The 17,345-nt window shown below is 31.1% G+C and overlaps 1 protein-coding gene across 1 annotated transcript in view; it reads left to right on the forward strand.

Moving 5' to 3' along the window:
• The window catches only part of LOC139503434 (integumentary mucin C.1-like), a 30,154-nt gene extending 19,328 nt beyond the window's left edge, over positions 1-10,826 (forward strand). The window contains exon 3 of the mRNA XM_071293214.1: positions 10,420-10,826. Within this exon, the coding sequence (XP_071149315.1) occupies positions 10,420-10,826 (407 nt within the window). The remainder of the gene's footprint in view (positions 1-10,419) is intronic.
• The last annotated feature ends 6,519 nt before the right edge of the window (positions 10,827-17,345 follow it).

Raw genomic sequence — 17,345 nt, forward strand, 5'->3', positions numbered from 1 at the left:
TCTTTGCAATATAGGGAGAGACAACTCTAATGACCTTGCTTTAATACAGGAATGTGTTGTGAATTTAACTATTTTGTTTTGTAGCGAGAAAACAAGTACCCTGAACCCAATTTTTCTATTCATTTTCCGAAAGTAAATACTTAATAGAATTATCTTCCTTAAATTTTATCGATTCGTTTTCTCTCTATCACACAATGTGTTTTTGCATGTATAATCTATACAAAATCCGACGATTTTTCACGTTCTGTAGCTTAAAACAGATTCGTGATCCATTTTTTTATATTATTTTTTTAAAAGCATGATATCAACTACATTTTGGCATTTTGTGTTAATTTAAACCTTTGATCTACCTGAATTTTAGTCATGTAGTCAGTTCATTGGTGACGACAGGATATAAAGCAATCCATTCTTAAATTATCCGGTTTTCCGGTTATGGATCCAGAAAGCACTCCGAACGCATCGAATTTATAAAGTAATGTTTTCATTGTTCAAAAAAGGTAAAAATTATAAACCCTTGATATTGACACTGATGGACAACTCCAAACTATAGTCTATAACAAACGAGATGATTTCAGTTTTCCCATTGTCAATTTCTCATTTCACAGCCTTACCATACTCTGAGCTCCTTCCTACTGGGTATACATATCTGTTTTCACTTCATATTGGCATGCATGTGTGCATTATACTTATTTCATATACAGCAGGCTCCTTACAGAAATCCCGGCTTCAGTAGGACAATGCAGAAGAACTACTGAAATCAATTCTCCTTAAGTTTCACGGTCACCATCACCAATTGGTTGACCATGGCGACGTGTCTGTGGCCCAAATTACGAGAATCATGTTTTCGCGGTCTTAAATATTTAGATACCAATATAACAACCTGATGTTTAAATTAAAGAATCCTGTCATATTCTACATTGTGCCCTAACATGTTGATTGTGTGTGGATTTGCATGGCGGGTGATGTATTCGTATGAAGTCACACATTTTCCTTTGATACACCGATTCACACTCCATTCACGCGATTTTCTCATTTCAATTTTATTTCATCTTGATTTGTATATTCTAAAATCTGATCATCGATAAATCACGGGTACTTCTAATTTTTTAACTGTATCTAGTTTTTATTCAAACATTTCACTGCTGAGAAAACTCTTCTATATAATACTTTTCATAGCTTGTTTTGAAATTTTAGATTCGACACAATGCCAAAACGAATGGTTTAAGAACGAAAATAAATGCTACTATTTCAGTGATGACAAAAGCAATTGGAACGATTCTAAGGTTTGTACTTCTGTATTAGTCAATTAGATAAGTGCACGCATGAGTAATTAAGATCAAAACAATTCATTCACTTGCAGGAAAGGTACCTATAGTAATACAAAGTTCATTTTTAGACTATGAGATGCTTACTTCAAATATGTAACCTCATTCCACGAACATAAAAAGTTAAGAATCCTTGAAGTCAAATCTTTTTTTGTCTTCTTTCTGTTTGCTGTTTTAACTAGTCTGCACAACTTCCGGTAAACATGAATACTACATTTACTGGTTTGATATCCTAAATAAACTCATCATAGATACCAGGACTAAATTTAGTATATACGCCAGACGCGCGTTTCGTCTATAAAAGACTCATCAGTGACGCTCGAATCCAAAAAAGTTAAAAAGGCCAAATAAAGTACGAAGTTGAAGAGCGATGCAAATATTTTTTAACATTTAAACGGATGTTTTAATTCAGCATAAGTTTTTAATAAAACATAAAAAATTGAGTCCAGAAAACATTTCAGAAAAGAAAGACCTATTCTTTTTCACTCAATGTTTTGAGAAACTAAAGTTGTAATACAAGACCGGTCCCTTAAAGTGGGTAGATAGGTATCAGTCTAAAGTGGGGATGGAAGTGTAAACTTTATGACGAAGACGTGCCAAACAGCTTCATCATAAAAAAGAAAAGAAAACAACAAACTAGAAAAAAGTCTCCAACTAAACAAAACGATTGATAAAAATAAACCCTACTTTTTTCAATCATCCCTGACTAAAGATAAAACACATTAAATGCGCATTTGGTGGAGTAAATTTGATACTATTATTGTTTAAAAAAAAAACCCGCATGGAACGCGTGTAAAAATCGGATGATGAACCGTATAAATAGTGGATTTTTACGTTTAATTTCAGTCTGAGCAATTTACTGTCAAATTAATAAATCATCCGCATTACTAAATTCGTTTTCCTTTATACATGACGGAATTGCATAACTTTAAAATGAAAACACAGTTCCGTACAAAAGAAAAATAAGACTGTTCCGATAAAAGAAAAATACATTAAAAGATTACAAAACACATCAACGAAAGCTAAAAGAATTCAGAATATGACTTTTTTTGTCAAGTTGATTACAATTCATGCCCCGACCACAAATAAAATGTAATCAGAATAGTTGAAAAGTTCAAAATAAGTACAAATAGCATTGCCGACCAACAATTCCGATTTCCCCCTTATAACAGCTAAGGTAATACAGATTTTTCAACACAAACTCCTGTCTTATTAGAAGAGAGAAAAAGGTAATAAAAATCCTGATACAATGATACTTAATATCCATTGTAGTCCACTTGCGAAAGTTACTGCAGTATGCTTGTAGAAGTAATGCCTAGTTCTGAAATGGACTTTTTGAAGACAAAAGCAACTTTATGTATGTATATCTAATGAAATTATAAACACTTTGCAATATTACAAACAAAAATGCTTTCAGCATTTAACTTTTATTGCACAAATTGTGGTACATTTGTGAATAATGATAACTTTTTTTGGATCTGAATGCGCAAAATAAATTCATCTGTTCGAGAATTGAAACGGGTGGAAATGAACCTGCTCACAGAGTAACAAAGTTTTTGATTGGATTTGTGTTGCTATTCCTTTAGTTTTATTTGATATTTCTTTAATTACTGGTTGACTTTCGCATTTCATTTGGCCATTTTGTTGTCATCTCCTATTCAGACTATGTATTTTGATTTGGTTCCGTTGTACATATTTTAAATATATTTATTTCCTGAGATCACCAGCACAAGGTTATACTGAACTAAACCTGTACGTCCTTTCAGTAAATTCGTCCGTTTGTCCGGAACACATTTTATGTAGCCATTTTTCAAACAAATACATGTCATACGATTTTTTGCTGCTTCGTGGTATTCCATTTCGTGTGACGTGTTTTTATTTCATCTGATGTTTTACTGCTTCTTCTTCTCATTTTCAAAAGAATGTTTATCTTTAAATATCACGTACTTTTGATAAAAGGTGTGCATTTTAGACAATGATCATTGGCAATTCTTCTTACAGGGTTGTTTAAGTAAATCGAAAACGAACAGATATATGAGACAAAGATGACAATTGCTAAAACAGAAATGTATTTATGAAACAGTTGTGCTATAATACAAATGTTATTCATCGATTATGGAAATGATATTGAGATTTTGTGCTTATATTTTTAAATATGATAATTATCTAACTGTACAAATCAATTCATCTCTCAAATAGAGTAGAATTAATAAAATACATTTCATCTCTCAAATAGAGTTGAATTTCATATATATTCATTTCATCTCTCAATTAGAGTTGAAATAATTATACAAACAAACAAAATTGTTTTGTCACAAAAAAATTTTATACAAATAAATTACTATGAGTAATAGAAAAAGATCTCTCAGAAAAGGGGATAAGAAAAAACGATTAATAAAATACAAAAGTAAACTCCGTATACATAATAATAACCAAGGCCATCATAAACGCACAAAACACTTTCATGAAAATGTAAAAAAAGCTTTAAACTATATAGAAGTGTTTTCACGTGAGAATCTCACAAACTATGAAATATTAGTTCTTGCAAAGGGATTAAAATTTATTCCCAGTCCAGATGTAAAATACATTAAACAAAATCTCTTACGAGATTTTGACGAACTAGGTAGAAAAATGCGATGCAAATATCACTTTAGTGATAAAACTAATGCGGACACCAATCATCCTTTTAGAATCAAATCGGGATTTAAACCCTCTTTAGCAAACAACACAATAGAAAATTATCTATTTGCCACAAAGATGGAAATATGCAGACTTAAAATAAACAAAGTTAGAAATAATCTTTCTAAACATGAGAGAGCGGCACTCAAAACCTTACGTTCAAATAATAATATAATTATTAAGAAAGCTGACATAAATTCATCTACTGTTGTTCTGGATAAAAATCTATATATTAAACAAACACTGAATTTCCTGAACAACAGTATATGCTATGAGCAAATCACAACATAAAAGACAATAGTTATATCAAATCATAAACTGATTTAATTTAGAATACAATACATCAATACAAAGTTACCAGGTGTCAAAGTATCCCGGTATGCAGAATTTTTAAATTCTATGCGTATGGATGCTTTGAACTTTACTTTGAAACTGATTATTTTATTAGTTAGAGGCTTGGGATACCTGATGAAGAAAAGCCTTGGTAGTTAAACCTTAACCGAAACACCTTAAAAAACAACAAATATTTATGATAAAATATTGAATTGAACAAAATAGATTATGAAATAAAGTCAAATACTAAGAATATGTATTGGTATATATAGGATTGGTTCTGGACTCGTTATATCTCATTCTGTTTTATTTTTAAGAATAAAGATGTGTTTTGTATAGCTTTGTAAAATCAATCTTACTCAATCATCAGGCTAGTAGTCAGCATATATGTGTTTACATGTATTATCATTCATATATATAAAACTATAAATGAACATTTCAACAAACCTTTTCGAAATACTATGGATGTTTTACCTCAGAAGTAGATTAGCTTAGATGTATTTGGCAAAACCTTTCAAAATTGTAAGTTCTCAAGGCTCTTTGACTTTGTACTTTATTTTGCCCTTTTAACTTTTTCTCGATTCGAGCGTCACTAATGAGTCTTTTGTAGAAAGTCAAAAATGAGTTTATTGGTAGGTCATTAAATTTGAGATTTAAGAAGCTTGTTCACTATTACTATGTTAAATATTACAAAGTCCATTTCCTTATCTTTAATCACACATGACATTTTAAATGTTTTGTGTATGTCTGTACTGCCGAGAATATGTAAATCATTAATGGTAAAATATTGAAACAGCAACCGCTCCTGCACACCCAAAAGACACTCGTTACCTGAATAAAAGTGTCCTATAGGCAAAAAAAGAAAAAATGGCATCCAATATATTACATGTTTGACCTCCATTTTCTTTTGACAAGATACATATTTTTCACTGATAAAGGTAAAAACAGAATTAGCACGAGTGTTCGTATGGTCTGTTTTTATTTCATGTCATGCCATTAATATCTTACCACCATGGCGCTGAAATTGACTAGTAGTTAAATATTTAGTTATCACAAAGTGTTTAACATGTTAGATTCTGATAATATATACATGGCAAACAATTTGAGTCGTGCTTCATTGGTACACATGTGCACTTGCATTACTTTCTGAACACATTTCATCGAAGTTCATACATTGCTATATTTCTGAAATAATTAATTCACAACAAAAGAAAAATAAATTCATTCAAGATGAAATCATTCGACATTTTAAAAAGTGAAAATTAAATGCGCTTTAGATTAACCTCCAAAATCCACTCCCAAATTCATAAACACAAAAGCCAAGGTTGCATAGATACGCATCTCATTGAAACTGTATGCATTAAACTTCCTTTAATTAGGGGTAAGTTGATCGTGTGTCAATGAAATACTACAGTAATTGCTTGAAATGTTAATATTTTTTTTTCAAAATTTGAAATTATGAATTTGTTTTTATATTAGGCAAGATAAATTTTATATAAAAGAACATCAGTTAAAATGACCATAGAATGATGGAAGTATAATCAAATTCACGACAGGTACACACTATTTGCATCATGCAATGTATTTGTGGTCATTTACTGGAAACCGGCCAATATTATAGCTAGGTCGACTGCTCAATTAGTGTCTAAACGAATAATACGTTTGTTGAAACAACAATTAAATAAGCGCAACAACTGTATACTTTCAATTTACATGACCAATATAACTGATGATTTTTATGTACGTTATTCATAATCAAAACCAGGTTGGTTATTAACAAGAGAGATATTCCTTCCAACTAACTACAATTACCAATCTTACACGGGAAACCTCGCTAAAATTATTGCAATACATTTACTATCTTGGATGTATTAAGTATAAAGACATTGTTTTCAAAGGTGCTTTCTATCTAATATTAACACATTTTGCAGTTGTCAGCTTGAGAAAAATAGACAGTTTATTGACTAAACTGAAAATTAGCGAAAAGAAATGTCTACAAAAAACTACTAGTACATGGAAAAATATATTGAGATACGAGAATCCTACAAAAACCGAGATCTATGTCGAGCGCTCCGTATAAGTATGCAAATGTATGAACATTAGATTAAACAATTATAAACTTGAACAAGAAAGGATAGAAAGGTTCTCGTCTTACGCTCAAGTAATTATAAATTAATAAAAATAAAAAGTGAGGTCAAATAATGTTTTAATTCTTTCCTTGCAGTAATCTTAGCATTCCGATATCTATGAAAACTATTTGGGACTTAAAAAGCATAACTCATTTGTAAGTTGTTCTATACCTCTTGCATGTCTAATACATTTTAACATTGTTTTTATTGATTTATGGAAATTGTGTTGGTATAACAACCTTTAAGTAGTTTGGGTTATTTCCAAAATGTCTTGACTCTGAAGCATTATTGACTAAAAACTATTCTATTGTTGGAGACCGTATATTTCCATCTGGAAGATTTGTGTTGTACTGGCAGGTGTTCTTCATTGACATAAATTAATTTTATGCTTAATAGCTATTTATTAATGAGTAGCAACTTCCAATGCAATAGAACATTTCCATTTGATATTCTATTTATTAATATTTTTTTTTTTAGTATAATTAAAATATTCGATTTTCTAGATTAAATTCAGTTGTGATATTTAGAATGTATTGTTTCATTTCCTCAGCCATTGACAAAATATTAATGTCTGCATTTTGTCCATATTTGTAGAATAAAAGACAATAATATACAGATATTGGCTCAAGACGTTAAAAACTGCTCATGACATGGAAATTTTATAATTAGTTTTCATGATTTATCGGTTAAACCAGGATATCGTTAATAACTAAATATTTCAAAAAGACGCTACGAACGAATTCAACAAAATTTAATATGGAAAATAAATTTCCCGCTTTTTTTATATAGTTTTTATACGTAAACACATAACATTTTTAGCTATAATAAAGGTGTATAATCACTCGATAAAAAAAGACACACTCGAAAAAGCCCGGACATGAAAAACTGAATTTAGTCTCAAAACGTCGTTTTCAATTCAAAACAAAAGTTTGTATAAAGCTTTTGTATATCTAAGGATATATGTCTGGCGTATAAAATTATAATCCTGGTACTTTTGATAACTATATACATAGATTCCTTGTATGCATTTCCGTCGACATTTGCATTGGTATGTGTAAGAAAATGCCTTTATTCGGTATTTTGGATTAAAAGCATTGGACAAAAATATTAACAACATTCAGGTTGATGTTAATGATTTATAGTGGAAGTTTTTTTCTCATTTGCTTTTCCCCGACAAATGAGACTGTAAACATTGGGGCCCCCTTAGTTGCTTCCGTGGGCAACTGAGGGTTGATGTAACAGGTGATTGTTAATAAAATATGTTTAATATTAAAAAAAAAAAAAAATATTAACAACTATAGGTCACCGTACGGCCTTCAACAATGAGAAAAGCCCATACCGCATAGTCAGTTAGAAAAGGCCCCGAAATGACAATGTTAAACAATTCAAACGAGAAAACTAATAGAATTTAATTCAATAATAATTAAATTCAGTTATTGTAATTATATAACTTGGTATGCCTATTATTGATTTAAATTGACGGTGTGTTCGATTCATTTTATACTGGTCACTTTAATTGCTAATTAGTTTAGCCCGCGAAATGTTAGTCCGTGCAATTTACCTCGTGTGGTTTGGTCATTTGAATTCAAACCTTACACGGAGCTTGACCAAAGCTATAGAATTTAAAACACAGAAGAAAAGATGAGTATTCTTTTTTAGTTTTAGAATTAAGCAACATTTTATAAAAAATAATAGCTCAACAATTTGAACTGTTAATCTGGTTTTTCTTTCTTAAATAATTTTAACTTTGTTAAATGCTTTAAATAGTCGTGAACTTTTTCTTTGGTGTTATAACTGAATTTAAATTCTATCATTGTGTAAATTGTCAATCTTTTCTTGGATATTATTTTATATTTATATTTGTAAATTGAGCAGATGGTTATACTTATTGTGCGAGTTGTTATATCTAATTGTTTAACTGTCTTAATACGCTAATGAACATTTACCATGTTATTTATTCTTAATCCAAATCCAAATCTTGCAGCGCGAAGTAACCGGTGAGTAAGCCACATACTAATTTCAACATAAATGTATATATAAATTCTTTAAGTCCTAAATATGCATGAAATAGGTGCCACTGGACATAAAGAAAAACAATCTATGAATCTAGGTATGGCAACGAATGCTATTCACATTCAATGCATTTTGAACTTCAGTCCTGAATGAGATTGGTTTACAGATTTCACTGCATAAATATTGTAACTGATATACAGATGAGTTTACTTTACTTTTATACATACAAGAATTTTAATACAGTTATCTGACATAATTATTTGTTTGAAATTTCTGGAATAAGAATATTGTTATATTATTTTCATTGTTTTTCAGTGCAAAAGGTATTTTAGTCCAGTAGAATAATTGTTAAAAGGTTGTTGTTTATCTTTATTTATAAGCATTCACTATACATGCTATATAAGAATAAGAATATTTCATTAAATGTTAATGAACATTCTAAAACTATCATGACAGTACAAAGACAGATGACATATTTCAAAACTTTTCTTGTCTCTCATGGTACAACTGATTTTTATAGTTTGTTCTTATGTTGTACTGTCACAGGTCAAAGGGAGGGGGGTGGATTGGGCGCCTGCTAACATGTTTAACCCCACCATGCACATTCTGTATGTATGTGCCTGTCCAAAGTCAGGAGCCTGTAATTCAGTGGTTTTCGTTTGTAGATGTGTTAAATATTTGTTTTTCGTTCATTTTTTGTACATAAATTAGGCCTTTAGTTTTCTCGTTTGAATTGTTTTACATTTGTCATTTCGGGGCCTTTTATAGCTGACTATGCGGTATGGGCTTTGCCCATTGTTGAAGGCTATACGGTGACCTATAGTTGTTAATTTCTGTATCATTTGGTCTCTTGTGGAGAGTTGTCTCATTGGCAATCATACCACATCTTTTTTATACACACACACAAACATATACATTTGTATATAAAGAGTAATATTTCATATTTTGTTTCTTTACATTCAAATGTTAATAAAGTTTTACTTTACATTTTCAATATACTAACTGATGCTCTGAAAAAAGGAATAAACAAAAATCGTCATGTTCTGTGACTTTGGACGATAGAATTTCATGAGAGTGGTTGACATTTTCATGCTTTAAGCTTCTATTTTGACCAAAAAACTTAATATGGAGGATCGAAATTGACTAACAAGATGTAAAAGAAGCAAAATAAACAAAAGCTATAACCCAAATGAAAAAAAAAAAATATTATTAATTTTTAAAGAGGCAACAGTTTTTCCAGAGTAGTAAAAAATTACCATTTTGAAAATTTGCTATTTCTTCGTTGTTATTATGTGTATTGATAAAAGTGAAACTGTTTTGAAAATGTCTGACTTCACAATGCCTTTAAAATGAGGTCAAGTTTTCTTAGATTAGAGCCATCAAGGATGTTAGTTGACTATTTAAATATATATACTTTTCGATTTAATTGTTTCATAGTTTTCATGTATTATAGTCGATTATAGGATAGGAATATTTCTCATTAACGAAGGCCACTTCAATTGATATTCGGTAGATACAATAATTATTTTATTTTATGACTTTCGTTATCAATATGATATTATCATTATGAGTATACTTGAAATATCTGCCACTGGACATTGACAGCCACAATCAAGCATTTGCGGCTTTTTCTACTTTGGTTATTGCCATTGTATCTTAATACTAATTAGTCAATGGTAAAAATTGAAATATTTGTATTTCAATATTGATTGAATTGTTTGATTAAGGGATATAACATTGACAAATGATATAATATTTTACTAATGCATTGACTAACATTGTAATTATTTGTTTAAGCCAGTATGCCGAGAGGAAAAGGGGAGAGGGTGCTGCCAAATCGTGCTGTACGTAGGCAAAATCAAATAAAGCTACCGGTAAACAGAAGGCTTCGCCCAAAGAGAGCTGAAATTGTAAAACAAAATATAACCATTCCACAACAGCCGTTAATACCACCACAACAGCCATTAATACCACCACAATAGCCATTAATGCCACCACAACAGCCATTAATGCCACAACAACAGCCATTAATGCCACCACATCAGTTATTGCCACCACATCAGTTATAACCACAACAGCAGTTATTACCACAACAGCAGTTATTACCACAACAGCCGTTTGTACCAATACAGCCAATTCTACAACCACAACTCATTTGAACTTCAAACTTCCTCTGCAGCCCGCTGAACAACAAGTTCCTGATCAGGGATGTGTACACCCAGGGCAGCCCACAGCTCGTAATTCTGTACAAAACGGTGAGATTTTAGTTATACCTACTAGTAATGATGTTGATGTGTTTGTACCACAAAAAAATTATAAACCAATTATGAAATTTAGAATATGTTGATTTGGCACAATTACTTTACAAAAACATTTTGTTTCAAAAATTGATCAACCGAAAAAAGTGCTCGGTTTTGATGAAGATGGAGACATTTTAATTGACAGAAACAAATATTCAAAAGTAAATCATTATCTAACTTAGGTGAGTGGACTGAAGGGTTTTTAAATTATATGAAAATTTTATTGCAAAGATTCCCGGAATTGGCAAATGAATTGATTAGCTACATGACGATTATAAGGGGGTGTACCTTTTGAGAACGTTTATAAATTTGACATGCAATTTCGACTTAGAAAAGCTCGTGATCATATGCGTACATGGGACGGCATTGATAGGCAGCTATGGCTTCAGTTTATTGCAGTAGGCATAAATCATGTTCCACAGACATCTTCTTATACTTCTCACACAGTTATTAGTCCTTGCTACGATTATAATTTTAAGGCCGTTTGTACTCGTATGAATTGTGTATACAGCCATGAATTCAGGTATAAGATGTAGCCAGTTCCATCCTTCGCTGTACTGTACAAATTATTCATATAACAAGAATAATCCTCGAAGTTCTGTAACTTCGGACTATTCTGCTCCTAGGTATTAAAACTACCCTAGGGCACCTGATGCAAACAATTTTGCACCAAGGTATCAGTCCAGTGCTAGAGCAGTCAAACAGGTTTTTGAATACACATGGAAATTTTAACCCAAATACTCGTTTTTCGATAAATAATTAAAGATTTCCCTGTGAGCAGGCAAATGTTCCACGGATGCAATTTAATCATTTCAAATTTTATAATTTTGTTTACAGCTTGCAATCACCGTATGATATTTGGTATTTTTGGTTGTTCCCCTGTTAATACTACGGTTTAAAGGAATATGTTGACTGACTACCCCGTTAAAATGTTGGCAAATTTATTATATAATGGTTTTAAATATGGTTTTCGAGCACATCATACAAGCAAAGTATTAAAGTCTGTTTTACAAGATCCAAATTTAGCTTGGAAAAATCATGAGTGAATTGAAATGGTAGAATTGCGGGGCCTTTTTATTATCGACCTATTTCTAATCTACGTGTTTGGAAAATAATTTTAGAAATTATAATGGCATTTCTTATATTTTGAGTGACAAGTGGTTGTCGAGTTCTGTTTTAAATCTCTTTATCGGTAGTGCAAGAGTTATTCAAATACTTGGCTTACGTATCAAATGGACTAAATTAATTTCAAAACTTTAAACATAAACTAAACCTGTATGACGTATGGCCATGCCCCGTTTCACATTTAGTTAATAGTAGCTGACATGTTTAAAGATGAATATTCTTATTCCACTGGGAATGCGTACCTTTCAGGCATTAGGTTTAATCATAAGATCAATGGTTTATTGGACAACACTCATTCTTTTATTGTTCAAAAGATGCTCAGTGACATAAGCGACACGTCTGTCGTAAGCATATTACTATTGGTATATTAACTAGACTTTTAGATGCGCTTAATTTAGTTTGTTATTCAGTATATGAAACATGTTTATTCAAAGCTTCATTTTCAGCTAGAATTTTGGGTTTCTTAGTTTTGGAGTAATTGCAAATTCAAATTTTAATGAAAATCTTATTGTAAAACGATCCAAGATATAATTTGATGCTTATTCAGGGTCACTTAAGTTATTATAAAAGTTCCTTCTTAGCAAACAGATCAGCTGGGTAATTCAGTAACGACAATTCTGGAAAAGAATAAACTACTTCAATTTGTCCTGTCCGGTTGATGTCGGACTACATTGCTGAGACACAAAGACGATGGACATTTTCATACACTTTATAAAAGGTTATGCAAAAACAAACCTTGCATTGTATAGTTGAAACACTTTATTTCAGGGTACCTGAATGATATTTGGGTAATTGGCTCTTTTATTGTTATAGGAGCTGTCATATTAAGCTTATATGTGCATCGTTTGGATTAGAGATAGTTGTGTGTATTCCTAAATCAGATTCAAGGAGCTCTGAAAATGTTATGTATATATTTTCTTTAAATTTCCTCATTGTTTGGTTTTCCCTTACAATGAATAACATAGCTTAGATGTTGACAGTATTGCATTTTAGCTGAAGTTTATGTTGATGTTGCCACATGAATATCAATTTAATGAAGTTCAAAGTATTGAATTTAAGTTGATATTGAAGTTTTTGATGTTTGTGTTGAAGTTGATAATAATGTTGTAGTTGATAATAATGTTGTAGTTGATAATATTGAAGTTGATAATAATGTTGAAGTTGATAATATTGAAGTTGATAATATTGAAGTTGATAATATTGAAGTTGATAATAATGTTGTAGTTGATAATAATGTTATAGTTGATAATATTGAAGTTGACAATATTGAAGTTGATAATATTGAAGTTGATAATAATGTTGAGTTGATAATGACATCGAAGTTGATAATGATGTTGAAGTTGATTGATGTTGATTCTTGCTGTTAAATTTGTCATGCGGTAAATTTTATGGCGGATTACAAGTTGTGCAACTAGTTACTCAACTTGTAATTTTGGCGGAATTTACTTTAAGCTGCTATGGACTACCCAGTGGCTCCTGATATAACTTTGTTACTGCTGGATCGCCCTTCAGTAATTCAATCGTCATCAAGTTTTGATTGACAAGTTGATTGTGTTTCTTTCTTGCAATAAATGCCATGACAAATTTACAGCCAAATAAAACATAATTTCTTTAGTGATTTTGATTTATAGTTTATTCGTTGGATTCATTAATTACATCATGAGGTCAAACAATGAGAATACAGATTTAAACAATACAAGTACACTTACATTTTATCTAGGCCCCCCTTTCAATCTATGTGTGTATATATATATATATATATATACAATAATAGAATTTAATTCAATAATAATTAAATTCAGTTATTGTAATTATATAACTTGGTATGCCTATTATTGATTTAAATTGACGGTGTGTTCGATTCATTTTATACTGGTCACTTTAATTGCTAATTAGTTTAGCCCGCGAAATGTTAGTCCGTGCAATTTACCTCGTGTGGTTTGGTCATTTGAATTCAAACCTTACACGGAGCTTGACCAAAGCTATAGAATTTACCCGCCCTCCCTTTTCCCCATTATGAATATTTTCTGCTGCTTTTCATTTATCGTTTCAGTTTTGGAAGAATGATTATAGAACCAGCGTCATGGCATATATAACAGACTGAGTTTGGAGCTTTTTTGTATTGTGAATGGACAGGCGGAATTTACTTTAAGCTGCTATGGACTACCCAGTGGCTCCTGATATAACTTTGTTACTGCTGGATCGCCCTTCAGTAATTCAATCGTCATCAAGTTTTGATTGACAAGTTGATTGTGTTTCTTTCTTGCAATAAATGCCATGACAAATTTACAGCCAAATAAAACATAATTTCTTTAGTGATTTTGATTTATAGTTTATTCGTTGGATTCATTAATTACATCATGAGGTCAAACAATGAGAATACAGATTTAAACAATACAAGTACACTTACATTTTATCTAGGCCCCCCTTTCAATCTATGTGTGTATATATATATATATATATATACAATAACGGCTTTATTTATGTACAAATATGAACAAAAAACAAATATGTAACACATTAACAAACGACAACCACTGAACTACAGGCTCCTGACTTGGAACAGGCACATGCATACATAATGTGGCGAGGTTAAACATGTTAGCGGGATACCAACCCTCTCCTAACCTGGAACAGTGGTTTAACAGTACAACATAAGAACGAACTATAAAAATCAGTTAAAAAAGGCTTAACTCATCAGATGGAACAAATATACAAGTGGACATATATGTATGTATGAGGGAATTCTCCCTTAAACCTGGGACAGTGGTGTAATAACACAACATAAAAAAACTGTAAAATATCCAATGAAAAATGCCTCGACATATAAAGATTTGTAGACAAAAATGTTACAAAGTGAGAGCTTTACTAGCTATAAAACCATGATTAATCCACCATTTTCTACATAAGAAAATGCCAGTAACTAGTTAGGAATATGGCAGTACCTTTCCGTTCGTTTCATGTGTTCGAGCTTTTGTTTTTGCCATTTGATTTGGAATTTTTTCGTTTTTAATTTTCCTCGGCGCTCGGTATTTTTGTGATTTTACTTTCTACAACTAACAAACGGACAATAAAGAACGTTCCGTCTTCATACCAATCAACAGTTGGGTTCTTATAAAAACAGTTGAAATATCAAATGCCTCAGTGTAGACAAACTTAATCGCGTCAAATGATAATAGTGTTCATTACATGAAACCTATTGTACAAAAGGCGACGTTTGGTGACACATGGCATCAAGACGTTTTACTAATTGTAAGAAAGGTCGGCCTATTTCAAGTATATCTGCGTATACACTTAATTGATAGACGAGTAAAGATGAAAACGTACAAAAGAAATACCGAGTTTTTGCAGCATGCAATCAAAATTGTAAAGACATTACGGATAGTTGATGTAGTTGACAGGTGTTACAAGGATGAATCTAGAAAATGTTGTTAAGTTGTTTATGTACCAACGCAAGCGCTCTTATAAACAATATCCTCCTTGACAAAAGGACAGTACTCACCATTAAACCAATTTGAATAAAAAAAAACCGGTCGTTTTGATCTGAATTGCTCTTAAAAGACTGAACATAGAAATATTAAGTCATGTTTAGTTTTTCAGTCATTTGTATTAATTTATCAAGTCCCGTAAATGTATTACTGTTCAGATAATACCTTTACAGTCAATCGTGCACAACTATCTGAACAGAACTGAAATCACAACAAAAAAATAAATTGAAAAATTAGTTAAACTCTTGAAGAGACTTAGGGTTAAAAAGTGTTGTTGCAAGAGTTCTAAACATTCAGAGAGCGTGATACCCTCTCTTTACATGAGTCATCAGATTTAACGTCCGCATTCTGACCAGACGTGGCTGCGTATTTATACATCCTGCATATTGGCAAGGGTTTTACTGCCTGTCGGATAGACAAGGACCATATTTCTATAGCTCAGCCACCGTTGGGGTAATAACGCAAAGAAATACAACTATAAATATGCAGGACTCTAAAGTGCGATGGGGACGCTAAAGTACGATGGTCAGGCTAAAGTGCGATGGTATACGTTAAAGTGCGATTCCTCAATACGCTAAAGTACTATGGTCTGCGAAAGTATAGGCGTATGAAACGTAGTTTGATTATGACGTTAACAATCGTTTATACAAACTTAAACTGACTAAAGCAAAGATGTTTTATTTTGGTACATTGTGTAGCTGGAAGAAGAACTTTAGCGTGATACACCATCGTAATTTTAAGTACAAAAAAGAATGTGCAAATCTTTGAATTAAATGCATATAAACAGTTTAATCATGTTAATTAAGGAACCTCTTGTTTGATTTTTGAAAGTAACTGTTTGTCTCAATATGGTTAGGTTCTCTTTTGGCTATATGCATATTTTATCATTTATTTGTTATTTAATGTGGTATCCAAGACAAAGACGAAAGACGTCAAAGGGATATTTGACTGATATTTATCATTCTCAAATAATAATTTCAGTAAAGTATAGAAGTTTTAAGAAAACTGCAGAACTCCAAAATAAATAAAAAAAAAAAGAAGTTCATAAAAAATGACAAAATTAAATACTATTGTTCAAGATGTGGCATTAAATTTTCTGATTGAATTTGCTCTTTTAACCTAGTGATCATTCTAAAAAAATCATTAAAGTATAAAAGTTTTAACAAAACTATCAGACTACAGGGTAAATAAAAATAGTCGAAGTTCATAAAAATTTACAAATCAAAAGCTATCAAACAACGGAACAAGTAAAAACAACTTCAATATTTCTGACTTGCTACAGGCATTTCCGAAGAAAAAAGAGGGTTAATTTTTATTTCATTGCTAGCTAAACATATATATTTCACTAACATTATTAATAACAACAATGTACCTTAGTTATAACGAAAGAGACAAAATACAGTTCTTCCTTAAAGTTTTGTCTGCTGGATCTTAATTTATGTCATATTAACCTTTTTATGTCTGCTTGGGTTGATTACCCTATTTTGTTAAGAAAACTGTCATTCAAGTAGGATGTTTAGCTAGCAATGAAATAAAATTAACCCTATTTTTTCTTCGGAAATGCCTGTAGCAAGTCAAAAATATTGTATTAATGTTCCGAACACATAATAAATATTGAAATAAAAAATATTAAAATTTAAAAGCGCATGCTTGTTGAAAAAGAAAAATAACTACAATTCTGAAGTATGTGTGCAGCAGAAAAAAAAAAATAGAATAAAATCTCAGCAATTACTCGAACGAAATTGAAAGTAATTGAAAAGTATTTCGTTATTACATGACAAAAGGTCTATGTATCTAATTGCTTTCAATAACATGTAATTGACAATATCCTCAATTTGACTTACTTTAAATTACTTTTGTAGTTTTAATTAATTACGAGTAATTAGAATTTATATTTTCATTACATCAACCCTCAGAGTTATTGCTTGTCAGCTCTAGTTGGTGAACGAATGT

Source organism: Mytilus edulis, chromosome 14, assembly GCF_963676685.1.
Source record: "Mytilus edulis chromosome 14, xbMytEdul2.2, whole genome shotgun sequence".
NCBI classification, from domain to species: Eukaryota; Metazoa; Mollusca; class Bivalvia; order Mytilida; family Mytilidae; genus Mytilus; species Mytilus edulis.